This window comes from Anneissia japonica, unplaced genomic scaffold (assembly GCF_011630105.1).
Source record: "Anneissia japonica isolate Jap-2015-1 unplaced genomic scaffold, ASM1163010v1 scaffold993_len1110182_cov180, whole genome shotgun sequence".
Taxonomy (NCBI): domain Eukaryota; kingdom Metazoa; phylum Echinodermata; class Crinoidea; order Comatulida; family Comatulidae; genus Anneissia; species Anneissia japonica.
Window position 1 is genome coordinate 630,201 of NW_022749760.1, and position 12,091 is coordinate 642,291.

Consider the following 12,091-nt stretch of genomic DNA (forward strand, 5'->3'; position numbering starts at 1 on the left):
GAAATGTATTTGTTTCAATCTTTCTCATTGGTTGATGGATACAACTTATTTCATCCATTTTTTTAGGTTACTAGTGTGCTTTGTCCTTCACATTATATTTTACAATTTCAGATATTATTCTACGACAACAAAGCATTCTTCACAGCTGAAACCAGGATCAATGGAAAGTCTTACTTGAAGTGCAGCGGACAACGAGCTGTCGCAGCGCAGAAGTTTGGCTCCTGTACATCATATGGTATTGCCCAACTTGAGTCTGGGGACAAAGTTGGGGTCAAGTCAGTGCTTCCATACAGTTTTGTGGACATCAGAAATGATGCAAGCTATTTTGGCCTGATAAAACTCAATTAGGCCTAAGCAGTGTAATACTTGCACTGTACATCTATTACCTCACAGACCTGATACAACAATAAATTGTCAGGCTGTTTAGTAGTACAATGTTGTCCGAGTTGGTAAATGACCAGCATGTGTTGTAAACCATGACAAAATGACAACTGAATTACACATTTAAGATTCAGTCACATATTCTATATTTCATAAATTTCTATTCATATCAAAAATTTTTGCTTGCATTATTCTTTCATGTTTATATTTTTTAGAGTACTTAATTATACAGTATACTTTCCATATTTTTTAGTGTTTTTGTATATAAGCAATACAGTTGAACTTGCCTAAGTCGAATCCAAAATTCCATTGAAATATTGTTCGACTTATATAAAATTTGACTTACAGATTGTAATAGAAAACACAACAATTTGGCATGTAAATAAGATCGACTAAGAATTTATTCGACTTAGGCAAGTTTAGCTGTATAGTCTGTTGGGCTGCACATTTTAGTTGCTTATTTGCATGCATCAACAACTTTATTTTTTTAAATGTACATTTAAATAAGATATTGAAAAATTGAACAATAACCAACCCCTGAAACCTATTTTATAATTTATATCAGTTTAGGCCTAGTTTTAATCAGCTGGAGATTTTTAAAAATGTGAGAAAACACAATATATAAAATTTGAATCACATTTATGTAAAGAAATGAATGAGCCCCAGTCTATTAATGTTAAAACCATAACATGGAAAGTAAATATTTATTTTCCCACAAAACATAATTTAGCTTTAAAATATTCATATAATTTATGAAATTTTGTGTTTCATGATAAATATTTGCTTAAAAATTTATATACATTTATTTTAACTTTAATAACATTTTTGATAACATTATTTCATTAAATACAGAATGTATTATAAGAATTGTGAATTTTTTTTTTCGTAGAGCAACAGGGAGTTTTAAACCATTCACTTTTTACATTGGTACAGGATTCATTTATATAATCTTATGTAACATATTATTTAAACATGCCTTGCCCAATAACACAAGGTGTCAGGCCTTGCAATCGAACTCCCACACTACATACATATTCAGAACAATCAAAAGGCATATCTTCCTAGGATATTCATTTATGAGAAGCAGGATGCCCAACAGAGAATCTGATAATTTCATTTTCGAATGAATGAATGTGCCAATAATGAAAATGAAATATTTTGTTTGGTTCGAGTCAAGGTTTAAGTCCAATCACTGACACCCCTCTGCTGAAACAAATCACTGAATTCATCACAATCACAGGTTAAACAAACCACAATATATAGTGTCTTCAAGTAACCAGGATTAATGTGATCTCGCTTGAAATTTCCTTATGAACTTGCGAGACTCCACAATGCTGACATGTAGAATACACTTACTCTATGCATTAACTTCCTTTAACTTGTAAACAACCTTGTGAATCTTCAACCAGTTCGAGTGAGTTTAAAAGACTAAAGTTATGGTCAATTTCGTTCAATGAATCAATGGTGGTGTTGTGTTGAGAATTAGGACTTTTTTTATTCATATTACCATATTCACCTTTTTCTTGAGTAAAATCAAGTTGATAAAAATCTCCAAAATGTGGTTTATCTTTCTTTTGTCTACTAGTGTGTTTCTTCTGGAGTATATGATTATTATTCCAACCAGAGTCTTGCAAATTTGACATCAGTTCTTCAGAGTCAAGAAGAGATTCTTGCAATTTTATGTTGGGTCTCTCTGTTTCAACACAAGTCTCTTGTAATTTTAAGTCCTCAGATTCAAGACAAGATTCTGGCAACTTTAAGATGGGTTCCTCACTGTCGAACTCATGCAATTTGTCTTTCAGGTTCTCAGAATCAATACAGGATTCCTGCAGCTTCAAGATTTGTTCTTCAGAGTCAAGAGTAAACCTGAGACTTCTAAAAGAATAATCTTCACTGAGCAATGTTTCACTAGAGGGCTCACTTTGGTGGATCATGCCAAAATTTTCTGACCAAGTCTGTGATTGTGAACCATTAGGTAGAATCTCCGAGCTTTTCTCATTTTCTGTTGAAACATTCTTAAAACCTCGTTCAAGAATAGATTGATGTCTCGTATTCTGAAGAATCAGTGCAGTCACTACATCCACATTCGACTTCATAAGAACATTCTCATTCTCTGGTGTTTGCACTGAGTGTATGTCAAAATTCTCAGAATTGTCAATTTCATGAATTTTCTGATTTGATGAATTTCTATGAAAATTATCACTTATTATATAAGAGGCATTAGTTTCATCTCTTGAATTATATGAACTTAATTCAAATATGTCAATACTATCATTTGAAGCCTGGCGAGAGCTTTTGTTATCAATAACATGACTGCTTCCCTCGTTGGTTTGAATCTTACTGTGCTTTGTAACTCTTGCACGACTGGCCTCTATGGTTCTGTTACTACTGCACTTGTCATAGTTCAATACACTATGCTGGTTCATAATATTCAAGTCATATCTGTCTGTCTTGCATTGAAGTGTGCTTGCATCATCTGCTGAAACATGATAGCACCCTCTATTGACTGGTGATGATGGATAGTTAACAGCTGATAGTGGTATATGCTTTTGTGATGATGCTTCTTCAAACTTAACATTTGTCCACATTCCATCAATTGTGGCAGTTTGACCTTTGATCTGCTGGGGTTTCTCAGTTGTATTGTGATCTGAAGTGTAAAAACAATGGAATTTTTAAAAATCTATTCAACATAAATTTTTTTTTTAAATGGTCAGAATATGTAAATAAAGACTACATCAACAATGAGCCAGTTGCCGCACTTATATTAGAAGCATTATATTTACTCCAAAAAATGTAATACTCAGAAAATTTACACTGTGCACAATTTTACACTTTTCAATAATCAGCACTGGCATACATCAAATATATTTTGAATATAATATGTAAATAAAATATAATATTGTGATGGGGATAACCTAATAAGGCCAAATAAAATTAATTGATAATTTCATGTCCCGCACTCATAAAATTTTGGAGCCTCATAAAAAAATTTAATATTTGCTTTATTTCAAAAAAACTATCTATTTTCCATAGAAAATAAAAATAAGGATGATCTGAAAGATTGTTGTCAAAGCCTCAGTGGTGGAAACTTAAATGGCAGAATACATTACAAATTCATTTTATTATTATATTATATATTAAATTTTTATTATTTACTGTTTACCATAGTAAATAGTAAATACCCTCACGAAAAAATTATTTCAAATTCTGGACATGAAAGTAACAATTAATTTTACTTAATTAAAACTTTTACTTTTTTTCTGAAATTTCCATTTTTAGTGCGCTAGTTGAATAAAAATAAAATTTTATTTTCATTAGAAATCATCATTATTGGCAAGCAGGGGGTTCACTAAACAAGGTATAAAACAGTCTTGCCTAATAAACAAACAAAATGTTCTCTTATAAATTACAATTGCCTCACTGCATAAATTTTTAAAATAATAATTTAAACACTATCACAACAACATTAACCAACAACAACACCAACATTATTTTAACGATTTAAATGTTTACAAATAATTTTGATTCAGATAGGCATTTATTTTTCATCTACAGTAAGCCTTGGCCTACAGTACTGTAGATTACTGACTATAAATTTGTGGCCTGAAAAAATAGGACTATAAATGCAGATGAGAAAGGGAAATAAGTATCTTATGTAAAATTAAGTAGAGACTCACAGTGATGGGTGCAGCTGTTTTCCTTTCCGGAATTAAAATTTGGGAAAAAATCTGAGAGTTTACTCTGCTTAACAGCTGTCACCATGCCAACTGGTCGTTTAGAAAGTCTTAGGAGCTTGAACCGTCGCTGCGACAACCGTTGCATATTTGATTCAAACTCCTTCAAATCCTTTAAACGTGTATCATAGGAAGAAGATAGTGAAAATAGATTAAGTACACTTTTAAATGATATTCATGACGAAATGTGAGGTAGTACGGTGCCAAGAGTTAAATTGGTCTTGTTAGTGGTTTGTTTGGAATTTTCACAAAAAAAAAGTTATTATCTTTAATTCCTTTTGTTTTGCCCTCCATACCTTTTATTGTGCATTTTCCAAGCTTACCTATGTGAACCCCTTATGGGGTTGTTGGGTTGTATCATACATGGCATAGGTAGGGAGAGGGGTGCGGATGCAAATTAAATTGGGTTTAAAAATACTAAAAATGATCCATTAAGTTTTTATTGGAGTAGGGATTTAGTTCTGCACTCTCAATTTTTACAAAACCCCCGGCCGTTTCGCACACCCACTCCCAGACCAAATCCAGCCCCACCCCTGTATTATATTATACAGGAATCAAATAGTTCAATAAAATGAGATAAATCAATAAAGAAAATGGAATTTAAATTGTAAAATGCAAAATTACGGTTAATCTATTTCATTTAAATACATTCAAGTTTTCATGTGGTAGATTAATCCATTGGAAAGCTACGTTTCCATGATTGTTGTTCTATTCACAAGTTGGTAACACTTGAATATGCAGTCTACGTATGACTTTATACAAATGTTAATCTGTTCATTGCCTGTAATTTCCTCTAATAATATTCAGTCCGTTTTTGTGCAATCTAATCCAACCCAACATACTATTGTTACTTCAAACCCTCATGTAATCTTTCAAATCAAATTAAGCTTTTTTATGTTAAATCCTTAATTCTTTTAAAAATTTAGGATTAATTACACTTAAACTAACTTGCACACTTGACCTTTAATACTTTTTTTGGCACATATTTGATCCTACAGAGTCAAAGCAAGACAATTAGAACTTCTCACAAAGTGGCTGTTACAACTGCCCGAACATTAATTGGAAGCACAGTGAGAAAAATGCTAAAAGCAACTTACTGTTCTAATAGAAACTCAAGTTCAACAAATTCTGCACACCTCATAACCACTTTGTAAAATATTGAATTTTCAAGGTGGATAAAGTGGGGGTGGCTCCATATTTTCTACATATTAGTACAGTAGACTGTAAAAATCAGTTAAATAAGTCTTTTAAACCCCAAATTGTCATATTTTTTAAGTGGCTTGGCCTCCCCTGGACCAGTTTTGAAATATTTGGAGAAATTGCCTGACCACGCCCACTTTTTCATGTTGGGGGACATCGGATCCCAGGCAGGGGTCTGATGTCTCCAATGCCAGAATTTTCTTCAGTCACTTTAAAGCTTGATTGAAGACTTGTTTGTTTTTTTATTAATTTTATTATACAGTACGTCACTATTTTATTTCCATGCCAGTGAGTTTTATTAGCTTTAAGTAGGATTTGAGGCACCAATGTCTGAGACTCAACAGGTGCTGCCCAGGGTTCACTTAGATCAATCCCTGGTTAGCGATGAGGGCGTATCATATACTGCGTTTTTTGGTGTTGGATTTGCACTTTCATCTTTATTTTTTTATTCTTTCACATTTCCAAACATCTCTACACTTGTTTTTACAGGGGATAGAGACTTTTGTTATTTTGCGCTTCATAAATTAAAAACCATTAACCAAACATAGTGATATACAGTATTGAGTTAAAGGCCTAGCAGTGGCGTAACGCCTGTTCCATCTCGTGTGGCGGTCTGCTTGGCAACTGACTCCTAGGGGTCGCAAAGGCGCCCCAAACCAGAGGGTAATGTGCCTCTGACATCATGTGTTTTGACATAATGTGTCTCTGACATTGACTGCAGGACATATAATATATCATATCCAGTGACAGCCCCCTAAATTTGTAAAAAACAAATGGAGGTACTGTAAAAAATTTCCGGCCATCACAACGACCCTCCAAGGGGCGAATACAGGTCCGAAAATTTTGTTTTCTAGAAACCCGGAAATATCCTCTGAGACATTTTGGGCGATCAATAATTTCTTTTTCTTTCTTCTATTTTCTTCTTTTTTTTTTTTACTTTCCGAAAGGGGGCCGGCTCGCCCCTCTTCCTAAATCCACCACTGCCTCCCTGGCCTCCTCTCTTTCAAATTCCTACTAAATCTGCCACTGATATATCATTTTTTTTTCGTCACAATGGAACTGGCCGAAAAAGGGCTTTCAGACTCGAAAAGCCACAGGGCCCCCAGCCCCAGTGTTACACCACTGAGGCCTAGACCCTATTTCTGCAATAATGTTTGCAGAAATTGTCCCTTACTTTTAAAGAGAATTTTAGACTTAAATTTTTGTGTGTGAGGGGGACTTATTGGGGGACTTATTATTGGCGCAAGCCCTACTTTCCATGCTGGCTTCCTAGTGATATTACTTACAGCAGCAACCACATCTTTACCTGTTTCTTATTCCTTGTAGTTAGCCATGTGCCACATGTAGTCTCAGCTTCATCCACTTTGCGTTTACTCATGTTGAATGCCTCAACCTGTAAACATAATTGACAGAAAAAAGGCTTCGCTATATCATTCATAATTTATTCTTTTAGTATCCAATATAAAAACAAATCACCACTCAGTAAACTAATGATTAATAATTTTCAGTCATGAGGCCTATTATCACAGTGAAGAGTATAATATTAAACTGTATGGCATGGCGTTATGGACACAGCAGAGCCAACGTATCTTCTATCCAAAAGACAGATAGTTTTGTTTTTTTAAATAGACCATCAATGAGAGGTCCAGGACCAATCTAAAAAAAGAGCTTCACATTTATTATTTATTCGCACATAGGCCTAGAACTAGGCCTACATCAGTCAGTTAGGCCTAGCTAGGTAGGGCCTAGCAATAACCATTAATAATTAATAATAAACAACCACCACAAACTTATGAAGGCCCAGGAAGTTGTGTTGTTTCTAACCATAATTGCTTAGCTGCTCTCTCTAGGCTAGACAGGGCCTATACATACTAATCTATTTTCCCTAGGCCTAGTCAAGGCTTCCTTGCCTCTCTAGCCTAGGCAGACGATAGCTTGATGAGGCTTTGAGCTTGATTGTGTAGCTCTAGTCTAAGGCCCAAAGCGTAAGCCTAGGCCTAGGCCTATGTAAATTCAACTCATAATTCACTGATTTAAAATTAAGGTAGGCCTATTTATTAAAATAATGTTTAATCATGAACCAATTCAAGTGGTAATATTAATAATTATTATGGTTGCAGTTAATCAAACTAGGAGAAGGCCTAATGTAGGCTACTTACGAAATATCCAGGCAGATACACTTCGAAGTTCGCGGGAAAATGGACAATAATTAGTAATCAGTTCCGGTGGACGGTGTGCACGCCCCCCACGTCGTATCCAATCAAGATTGGTAGAGAGCGAGGATAGGCCGGCCTGGTCAACGCGATCATGCATAAAAAGAGCACGTGAATTATCATATATTGACTAACAACAAAACGGAGCTGAGAGATTATACAGCGTTGTCAACCTACGTTTTGTCAATGTTATCATTGACGGTGTTTTTTCGTCTGATAATTTCAATCCGCAACAATGGTATCTCTTTTTAGGAAATAATCAGAGTTGTCGATAGGCCAAACTCCATTAAGGCCATACATCAATGCTGTCTCTTATACACATCTAGATGTGTATAAGAGACAGGTTAAAGGCCTAGCAGGCCTCAACCTGTAAACATAATTGACAGAAAAAAGGCTTCGCTATATCATTCATAATTTATTCTTTTAGTATCCAATATAAAAACAAATCACCACTCAGTAAACTAATGATTAATAATTTTCAGTCATGAGGCCTATTATCACAGTGAAGAGTATAATATTAAACTGTATGGCATGGCGTTATGGACACAGCAGAGCCAACGTATCTTCTATCCAAAAGACAGATAGTTTTGTTTTTTTAAATAGACCATCAATGAGAGGTCCAGGACCAATCTAAAAAAAGAGCTTCACATTTATTATTTATTCGCACATAGGCCTAGAACTAGGCCTACATCAGTCAGTTAGGCCTAGGTAGGGCCTAGCAATAACCATTAATAATTAATAATAAACAACCACCACAAACTTATGAAGGCCCAGGAAGTTGTGTTGTTTCTAACCATAATTGCTTAGCTGCATGCTCTCTCTAGGCTAGACAGGGCCTATACATACTAATCTATTTTCCCTAGGCCTAGTCAAGGCTTCCTTGCCTCTCTAGCCTAGGCAGACGATAGCTTGATGAGGCCCTGAGCTTGATTGTGTAGCTCTAGGGGGTGCAGGTCAACTCGGCCACAAGTCAACTCGGCCACAGTCAACTCGGCCACAGTCAACTCGGCCACAAGTCAACTCGGCCACAAAAATTTCCGCTTCTGCCAACTCGGCCACAAGTCAACTCGGCCACAAGTCAACTCGGCCACAAATCAACTCGGCCACAAGTCAACTCGGCCACAAGTTATGTAATGTAAATCTATGTTTTTGCATCCTTTTTCTTCAATATATGATTGAAATAAAGTACACAGTATGTTTTAGTAAAACAGGACCACCACACTACCAAAAGAGATTTGAATGCTATTGCCTATGAATTAAAAAGAGTTATTTATTAATGTGTTTGTCTTCTGTTTACTCATTCTACTTCAACAATAATATTAAACAACAATAACGACAATAAATTAGTAAGATTTACATTAATAATACTAATTAGTCATTAAATGTGATAATAACAACAACAACATTAATAGTAATATTTATTTTAACAAATAGTAATAATACTAGTATGGTAATAATAACGATATTTAAATATCAATTTTAATAACTAATTAGTGATAATAACGATTTTGAAGGTGATAATAGCAATAATACAACAATAATAAATTAAAGATAATGTTTATTTTTATAATAATAGTAATATTAATTAGTAATAATAATAATACTTATAATACTAGGCCTACTTAGTAGTAATAGGGTAATAATATCGATAATAAAGGTGACAGCAACAACAATAATATTAATAATATGAGAAAAATACTAATAAAACGCCAATAACAACAACTTTTTAAATTACTATTATTAAAATTATAATACTAAGACTAATAAATAATAATAATAATAATATGAGTAATAATAATAAAAAATCGAAAATTATTTATTATTTATATGGTACTATAAATATATGTACTATATATATATGTAATAATAATAATATCAGCAAAAATTTGAACAATATATAATGTTAATGCTAAGACTAATAATTAATATTAAAACTAACGGTAATAAAAACAACAATAATAATAACAACAATGACAACAATAATAACAGCAATAATAATAATTAGTACAATGTAGTACCAGTAAATGACTTGTGGCCGAGTTGATTTGTGGCCGAGATGACTTGTGACCGAGTTGACTTGTGACCGAGTTGACTTGTGGCCGAGTTGACTGTAGCCAAACTTTCTGTGGCCGAGTTGACTTGTGGGCGAGTTGACTGTGGCCGAGTTGACTTGTGGCCGAGTTGGATCGAATTCGCTCTATCTAGGCCTAGGCCTAGTCTAAGGCTCAAAGCGTAAGCCTAGGCCTATGTAAATTCAACTCATAATTCACTGGTTAAAGGTAGGCCTATTTATTAAAATAATGTTAATCATGAACCAATTCAAGTGGTAATATTAATAATTATTATGGTTGCAGTTAATCAAACTGGGAGAAGGCCTAATGTAGGCTACTTTACTTACGAAATATCCAGGCAGATACACTTCGAAGTTCGCGGGAAAATGGACAATAATTAGTAATCAGTTCCGGTGGACGGTGTGCACGCCCCCCACGTCGTATCCAATCAAGATTGGTAGAGAGTGAGGATAGGCCGGCCTGGTCAACGCGATCATGCATAAAAACAGCACGTGAATTATCATATATTGACTAACAACAAAACGGAGCTGAGAGATTATACAGCGTTGTCAACCTACGTTTTGTCAATGTTATCATTGGCGGTGTTTTTTCGTCTGATAATTTCAATCCGCAACAATGGTATCTCTTTTTAGGACATAATCAGAGTTGTCGATAGGCCAAACTCCATTAAGGCCATACATCAATGTTAATAGTAGGTGCTAATTACATACCTGGTAGGCCTAGTCACTTCCAAAATCGTAGGCCCAGGCCTCCTTAATTGAACAATACGCAGAGGGATTTGATACATCACTGACAGTGTGAGTGCTGGAGGAATATCGACTGTCTGTACTCGACTTACGACTAAACGTAGGCCTACACTTTATTCATAAAATCATGAATTCGAATGGATATGTCAATGACAATGGCATTATCGGAACTATCAAGTTATTACATGAAGAAGAAGAACGGACAAATACGGGGGATGTTTACGTTTTAGGAGTTGATTTTGGTACAACAACTGTTCGCTGTCAAGTTTTCGATAGACATTCAAATATCGTTGGCAGTGCCAGACAGAAAGTAAGTAGCAGGCTAGAACCAGGGTATACTAGATCTGTTCAAGGCAGTAAGGATTGTCTTGGTTTTGTTTTAAGGTTATCCAGCTTTTATATAAATTTTAAAGGTGGACAATCAGTTTCAATTCTGTTTTTTCCTCCCACTCACTGATGCCAGTCACATCCCAGGCAGAGGCAGTCTTCTTCTTAGCTTACATACAAATATATGCTGTGTCCGACTGTTGAAGGAACTCCTTGACTGAGTTAAATGTGTTAAGTTATTGATACCGTAATGCACATGAATGTATTGGGAATCTCCTAAAAAATAAAAAAATTTGATTGAAAAAAAACCTATTTTCATGATGGATGAAGTTGTTAAGTAATTATGCATAAAATGGCATTTACATACAATGTACAGTATTAAAAATATGGTATAATGTACTTAATGTATGAATTTTGAGTTCAACTACTATGTCCCATGTTGAACAAGTCGTGATTCTAGTGGTAAATTCTAAAACACAAGACTGCAAGAGAATGTACAACAGTGACATAGGGCCTTCAGTATTTACAGTACTCTTCCAAAGAAAGGTGTCAATAAAAATCTCCCTCAAGTTACAAGAGTTGCCGGAAATCAACACAGACATTCATACTCATGCAACCAAGTAAAAATCTCCCTAAAACTGTAATCCATCTCATACTAACTTACGATTTTTGCTGTGTTATTTATTCTTCCTTTGTAGTTAATAATTTGACACCAAACAAAGAAAAATATAATGTATCCTGTCTGAGGTGTCAATCAAACTTAACAACTGACCATTCAGAACTGCTTAATCCAGGAATATGCACATGTCTTACAAAGATGTGTGTTGTCTAACAAGTGCACATGTTTCTGTACATTTACGCTATTGTTTTGTGGGACCTGTAAAAAGATTCAAGGGACAGACTTAGCGGAAAGACCCATTACTGTAGTTGAGTTGGGGGGGGTTTGATTGCACAAAAAGTCTTCTGCGCATGCGGGAACGTTAATTTCTCCTCGTCCCGTGGATTCTATGACGCAATTTTGCCAAATCTACATATGCAGAGAACGTAGGACGGTCACGCATGAGTGATTCTGTTCTTGCGTTGCATCGTCAAACAAATCAAAAGCTTCCTAATTATACTAAACTGTAGCTTATCTCTGGAAGTTGTTCCTGCTAATGTAGGACCCTGAACACATAAACTCGGACAGCGTCATATGATGCAGCCAGGGGATAGTCGCGTAAAATGTTCTTACGAAAACCGACAATAACTTGTGTTGGGCTGTGTCATATGATGCTGTCTGGAATGGCCATAAAGTGCCTTATTGAAACTGATATTAAGGTCATTATGACTGTTGCGTTAAGATAAGGAAATCTTTATGAGTGTCTGCCTCCTGTTTTCACTATCATTGTCAGTTTAATTATGACTTTACTGTACAATTA

At 34.9% G+C, this 12,091-nt stretch overlaps 3 protein-coding genes across 3 annotated transcripts in view; 2 read left to right on the forward strand and 1 right to left on the reverse strand.

Moving 5' to 3' along the window:
* Positions 1-649, forward strand: part of LOC117121196 (complement C1q and tumor necrosis factor-related protein 9A-like) — an 8,641-nt gene extending 7,992 nt beyond the window's left edge. The window contains exon 8 of the mRNA XM_033266312.1: positions 112-649. Coding sequence (XP_033122203.1) covers positions 112-348 — 237 coding nt within the window. The 3' untranslated portion in view covers positions 349-649. The remainder of the gene's footprint in view (positions 1-111) is intronic.
* A 189-nt stretch (positions 650-838) lies between these two features.
* Positions 839-9,969, reverse strand: LOC117121198. Its single transcript, XM_033266314.1, has 4 exons — positions 9,927-9,969; positions 6,622-6,708; positions 4,059-4,227; positions 839-3,028 (listed from the first exon to the last, which is right to left on the reverse strand). Exons 2-4 carry the CDS (start codon positions 6,691-6,693, stop codon positions 1,746-1,748), a joined length of 1,524 nt encoding a protein of 507 aa, XP_033122205.1. The 5' UTR covers positions 6,694-6,708; positions 9,927-9,969; the 3' UTR covers positions 839-1,745.
* Positions 9,970-10,115: 146 nt separating this feature from the next.
* LOC117121197 (putative glycerol kinase 5) overlaps positions 10,116-12,091 on the forward strand; it is a 60,714-nt gene continuing 58,738 nt past the window's right edge. The window contains exon 1 of the mRNA XM_033266313.1: positions 10,116-10,656. Within this exon, the coding sequence (XP_033122204.1) occupies positions 10,474-10,656 (183 nt within the window). The 5' untranslated portion in view covers positions 10,116-10,473. The remainder of the gene's footprint in view (positions 10,657-12,091) is intronic.

What these genes read in the sequence shown, in the direction of transcription:
- LOC117121198 (XM_033266314.1), bottom strand. Translation starts at nt 6,693, where the DNA reads ATGAGTAAACGCAAAGTGGATGAAGCTGAGACTACATGTGGCACATGG. An exon ending in CTACAAGGAATAAGAAACAG is followed by an intron (nt 4,228 to 6,621) that starts GTAAAGATGTGG and finishes ACACGTTTAAAG; the next exon opens with GATTTGAAGGAGTTTGAATC. An exon ending in AAACAGCTGCACCCATCACT is followed by an intron (nt 3,029 to 4,058) that starts GTGAGTCTCTAC and finishes TTTACACTTCAG; the next exon opens with ATCACAATACAACTGAGAAA.